Source organism: Rattus rattus, chromosome 6 (genome assembly GCF_011064425.1).
Source record: "Rattus rattus isolate New Zealand chromosome 6, Rrattus_CSIRO_v1, whole genome shotgun sequence".
In the NCBI taxonomy this organism is placed as follows: Eukaryota; Metazoa; Chordata; class Mammalia; order Rodentia; family Muridae; genus Rattus; species Rattus rattus.
In genome coordinates, this window is record NC_046159.1 from 58,596,049 (window position 1) to 58,602,132 (window position 6,084).

Genomic DNA, 6,084 nt, shown 5'->3' on the forward strand with positions numbered 1-6,084 from the left:
GAGTCTTTTTGGGACTGTGCTCCCTTAGCGCCTGCGCTGAACTCCCCTGATTCGAGTGGCTGCAACTGTGCAGCAGGTGCAGGAGCCAACAGGTGTGCCCACTCACAGGTAATCCTCGGGCCTTGGGTTCAGCCTCTATTTCACCCCAGACACCCCCGGTCCCCGAGGCACCGATTTCCTGGCAGCTAGACTTCGGTATCTTGAAACCTGAGTGATGTCCAAGCTAGAACTCTTTGTCTCGCTTCAGGTCAGCTTCCCAGGGTCCGGTATATACTGGGCCCGCTCACTTTCCCCTTCTGCAAGTGGGAACTGCCACGCCTGTGCTGTTGCCACATCTGGGACTCTGCTGCATGCTCTTGAAAGGAGCCGGATCTCCCATCTTCAGGTGCCTCCTGGGTCACCTGGATCCGTATGCCAAGAGCACCCCCTGACCAACTCCTGATTTCTGAGAGACGAGTTGGACGAGCTCAGGTTGGAGAAACATCAGTGATCCTTCCCTGCCAGCTGCAAATCTCGGGTGGTTCCTTCACCTATTCCTTCTCTCCATCCGTGGAGCACTCACTGTGTAGCAGACCTCTACAAGCCTGGGACATTGGAGACAAGACAGAGATGGGACTGGGAGGGCAGGCCTTCCTGCACCGGGTAGATTTACTCCTGGGATCTTTGCTGTCCCCCACCAGGACCATTCTAGTGCTGTGCGACATGGCCCTGCAGGCATGGGACTGGGAGGAAGAGGAGAGAGCAAGCCCGAGGCCCCTCTCCACGGTCAGTGATTACCACTCAGCGAGCGAATGTGAGACGGAGGAGTACCTGAAGTCCAGGACCCCAGGCAATGAGTGGGACTCCGAGGACCAGTTCAGCAGCCTGCATTCCTCAGAGGGGCCTGCCTGCATCTCTAACTCTGATGTGCCCCAGATTGTCCCCTGCAAATTCGTGATTTCACTGGCCTTCCCCTCACTACTGGGTAGGTGGTAAGGAAGAGCTTTGCCCCTGAGCAGGGTGGGACACGACTGGCTTCCCCTGGGAGCTGAGGGCACACCCCTGCCTCTTTCCCTCTGCCTGTTCCTCCCATGCTAGAGTACTTAGCGCCAATCGAGGGAGAAGTCAGAAAAAGGACAGAAAATTTGGGCCTGGCTATTGGCTAGGCACGGAGGTGATAGTGGGAATTTCACTTAGCCCACTCTGAGGCCACAAGAAACAGCTCACACTCCTCCCCTCCTTTCCTTTCCTCCCTTCCCTTCCCCTCCCCTCCCCTCCCTCTCCCCTCTCCTTCTCTCTCTTCCTTCCCCTTGTATTCCCCCTCACCTCTCCTCTCCCTTTCCCCACCTCAGCTCAACAAACCCTGCAAAAGTTACAACTTGGTTCTCATACACTATTACCCAATGCCTTGCTTAAAATACATCCCAGACTCATTGGCCAAAATCTCTTGAGTCAAGAGGTATACCAATTTAGTAGTGTAGCAGACTCACTGCTCGCAAGCAGGAGCCACATAGGTTCCTCATCAGGGTGCCAGTGTAGGCTGGGCTCCAGACAAGTGGCCTGCCTTCCTCTGTTCCAAGCCTTTAGTTTTAATTCTTGCTAGATGTACTACTCCGGACACTGACTGTCTGTGGACAGGCACGAACCTTTGATAGTTTATCTTGATTGCCACCCTGATGGGCTGTCAGATCATGGAAACAAAGGCTGGGTATATGGGTGAGGGATTGTGTAGGTTAGGTTGAGGTGGGAAGACTAACTCTAAATGTGGGCAGCGTTATTCTTCGAGCTGCAGGCAGGAAGTGAATGAAGAGGAGAAGGAGCCGAGCAGCTTCTTCCCCCTTTGGTGGCTCCTGCGACCATAGCTTCCCCATCATGTGTGAAGCACATCCTCTGGAACTGTAGGCTAACCGAGGACTTTCCTCAGCATGCTGCCCTGTGGGCGTCTCACACAATGAGAGCAGTGGCCAATGCACAGAGCGCAGTCTACCTCTCTGATTAACTTTCTTGTTAGAGCGAGCCACATGGTTGAGCAGGGGGCAGAAAACAGTGCTTTAGCTCGTGATTCTCCCCCCCCTCCCTCCCTCCCTCTGCTGAGTATCCCGTTTGATTGGTTGCAGCCTTTCCTTGCATTCTGTCTTGTTAGGTATTTGACTTACGCTCACTCTTATCTGCTTGGTGATTCAAACTTTGTCCTTGCTCGGTGACCTCCTTTTGCCAGAGGTGCTTTTTTCCATCCACCTAAATCTTGGGCCTATTAATATCAAACAAAAGAAGCTGGAAGAAACTATCTGGCGGAAAGCAGTCACGGAGACTAGTGTAATTCGAGCAACGCTCGCAGCTTGAGTCTAGGCAGGCCAATCTTAGCATTTTCGCCAAGGGCATTTGCAGAGCACATCTTCAGAATGTCACAGAACTCTTGACCCACTCTAGCTGGAAACCATTTCTAGGTTCATTACTCTCTCCTTTGTCTTGGTTTCTTTTTCTATTGCTGTGATAAAATGCCCAGACAAAAGCAACTTCTTTTTTTCTGACTCACAGTTCAAGGCCCATCAGGACAGGCCCAGTGTCCCAGTGGGGGGAGCCTGAGGGAGCCATTCACATCGCATTCATGGTCAGAAGCGGGGGCGGGGGGGGGATATGAATGACTGCTGTTGCTAAGTTCCTTTTTCTATTTCTTCAGCCAGGTATCCCAGTTAGGGAATAGTGCCGCTCATAGTGGGCTTGCCTTTCCATTTCAATTACATATGCCCAGAGGCCCATCTCCCAGCTGATATAATACAAATATTAAAAGGGGATTTATTAGATTGGTCTGCAGAATATGGTCTGAATCGTCCAATGGTGGCTGTTTTGTACTAGAGAGAAACTGGGAATATGGTAGTTGTTCGGTCCAAAGGGTTGTGTGTCTGAGCAGTCCTAATTGGATGTTGAAGGCCTGGAGCATTCTGAGAGAGCTGCTGGTCTTCAGTCTATGTTAGAATTCTGAAGAGCTTGGTTCTAATATTGGTGAAGGAATTGCCACAGCATCAGGGAGATGAACTTGCCAGGGAGAGCGAGAGCAAGGAAGCAAAAAGCAAAGTTTTCTTCTCTGTCCTTATATATATATATATCACACATACACACACACACACACACACACACACACACACAAACACACACATATATATATATGCTGGGTTCTGAGAGTTCCACAAAACATACAAACACTGATCTCAGTCAGCAGTCAGACAGGGATGGTTTTTTGAACACACACTTTAATTCTGATTGATCAGAGCCATAGCTCAGAATTCAGGGCTGAGGCTACAGCCTCGAACTTTTCTCAGGGCTGGCTTATAAAGGAAAAAAAAACTACAATGAGCTCATGTGCAGGTGCAGGAAGTGCTGCCCAGTGGTTGGCTCTGACTTAAGCTACTTTGGCTAACTAGACAGAATAGCGCTAACTGACCTTTATCCTGATTGTTCCTAAGTGGAGCGTATGGTTGTGGGATTTCTTAAGATTAACAAACCTCAGAACCTACAGAACATAGCAGGGTCTGTGGTAAGCAGGATCCTGCTTTGAGTCAAATTATTTTTCTGTCAATGACTGGCAGGCATGTTATAGCAACTCTATGGAACAGCTGGAACTCTATGGAACAAAATGGCTACAGCTATGCTGGAGACTATCTATATCTATATCTATATCTACCTCTCTCTCTCTCTCTCTCTCTCTCTCTCTCTCTCTCTCTCTCTCTCTCCCATCCACGCTGAGCCCCACTCCAGCCCTGTCCTCCTGTCCTCCTCACAGTTGTATTTGACCTGCTTCCAGAAACTTTCAGTTTCTCCTCTCTCTCTCTCTCTCTCTCTCTCTCTCTCTCTCTCTCTCTCTCTCTCTCTCTCTGTGTGTGTGTGTGTGTGGCCTGAAATTGAGGTAGATTTGCCTGACAGTGAGTCCCTCGGATCCTCCTGGTCGTGACTCTCAGCCCTGGGATCACGAGTATATGCTGCCATGCCTGGATGTTTTTTAAGACTAAGGTCCTCATGGTTGTATGGCAAGCATTTACCAACTGAGCTACCTCTCCAGCCCTGGCATAGACCTTTTGTTTTGTTTTGTTTTGTTTTGTTTTGTTTTGTTTTGAGACAGGGTCTCACTATGTTGCTCTGGCTGTCCTGGGACTTACAACTCACAGGCTGGCCTCAAATTCACAGAGATTTGCCTGTCTCTCCTTTCAAACGCTAGCACTAAAGGCAATCACCACAACACCCAGTCTAGACATTCTATATATACATTTTTTATATATACATTCTTATATATACAAATAGGTGGTCACTTCTGAAAGGAAAGGTATCAGCTCAGGACCCCCAGGTCCTTGTTCTCAGCACAAAGGAGAAAGAGGGCAGGGACAAGGGACAAAGAAGGAGATAGAGGAGGAGGGAGAGGGGGAAGGGCATTTGCCTTGGAGGACAAAGGGCTGCCTCTGGGTAGAGAGGAGACAGAGATGGCACACAGGAAAAGGGCAGTTTATAAAGGCACAAAGGGGAAACCCCTTGTTAGGATGAGGTGCCTTGACTGTGGGACTTCAAAACTTTGATAGCTGGACCTTGGTGGTCAGCCTCAAGAGGAGGAAATGGACGAGTAAAGGACTAGCCCTTGGTGGCTAGTTTTAAGAATGTAATCTAATGACTTCTAGTAAGGCAGAGGGAATGGGGGAGAAAACTATCTGCAACAGTAAAAGAAGTTCTGGGGAAATCACCATCTCTGAACTCAAGCAGTATTACAGAGCAATTGTGATAAAAAACTGTATGGAATTGGTACAGAGACAGGCAGATAGATCAGTGGAACAGAACTGAAGACCCAGAAATGAATCCACACACCTATGGTCACTTGATCTTTGACAAAGGAGCCAAAACCATCCAATGGAAAAAAGATAGCATTTTCAGCAAATGGTGCTGGTTCAACTGGAGGTCAACATGTAGAAGAATGCAGATCGATCCATGCTTATCACCCTGTACAAAGCTTAAGTCTAAGTGGATCAAGGACCTCCACATCAAACCAGATACACTCAAACTAATAGAAGAAAAAGTGGGGAAGAGCCTTGAACACACGGCACTGAGGAAAATTTCCTGAACAGAACACCAATGGCTTATGTTCTAAGATCAAGAATCAACAAATGGGACCTCATAAAATTGCAAAGTTTCTATAAGACAAAGGACACTGTCATTAGGACAAAACAGCAACCAACAGATTCGGAAAAGATCTTTACCAATCCTACATCTGATAGAGAGCTAATATCCAAAATATACAAAGAACTCAAGAAACTAGACTCCAGAGAATCAAATAACCCTATTAAAAATGGGGTACAGAGCTAAACAAAGAATTCTCAGCTGAGGAATATCAAATGCATGAGAAGCACCTAAAGAAATGCTCAACATCCTTAGTCATCAGGGAAATGCAAATCAAAACCCTGAGATTCTACCTCACACCAGTCAGAATGGCTAAGATAAAAAACTCAGGTGACAGCAGATGCTGGTGAGGATGTGGAGAAAGAGGAACACTCCTCCATTGTTGGTGGGATTGCAGACTGGTACAACCACTCTGGAAATCAGTCTGGAGGTTCCTCAGAAAATTGGATATAGTACTATCTGAGGACCCAGCTATACCTCTCCTGGGCATACACATCAAATGATGCTCTAACATATAACAAAGACACATGCTCCATTATGTTCATAGCAGCCTTATTTATAATAGCCAGAAGCTGGAAAGAACCCAGATGCCCTTCAACAGAGGAATGGATACAGAAAATGTGGTACATCTACACAATGGAGTACTACTCAGCTATTAAAAACAATTGTTTCATGAAATTCATAGGCAAACGAATGGATGGAACTAGAAAATATCATCCTGAGTGAGGTAGCCCAATCACAAAAAAGCACACATGGTATGCACTCACTGATAAGTGGATATTAGCCCAAAAGCTCGAATTACCTAAGATTCAATCCACAGAACACATGAAGCTCAAGAAGAAGGACAACCAAAGTGAGGATGCTTCAGTCCGTCTTAAAAGGGGGCACAAAAATATTCATAGGAGGAGATATGGAGATAAAGTTTGGAGCAGAGCCTGAAGGAATGGC

The 6,084-nt window shown here is 47.4% G+C and overlaps 1 protein-coding gene across 1 annotated transcript in view; it reads left to right on the forward strand.

The window, feature by feature from the left end:
• The first annotated feature begins 400 nt into the window (after positions 1 to 400).
• Positions 401 to 6,084, forward strand: part of LOC116904311 (uncharacterized protein KIAA1257-like) — a 14,617-nt gene continuing 8,933 nt past the window's right edge. The window contains exons 1-2 of the mRNA XM_032907226.1: positions 401 to 471; positions 681 to 964. Coding sequence (XP_032763117.1) covers positions 703 to 964 — 262 coding nt within the window. The 5' untranslated portion in view covers positions 401 to 471; positions 681 to 702. The remainder of the gene's footprint in view (positions 472 to 680; positions 965 to 6,084) is intronic.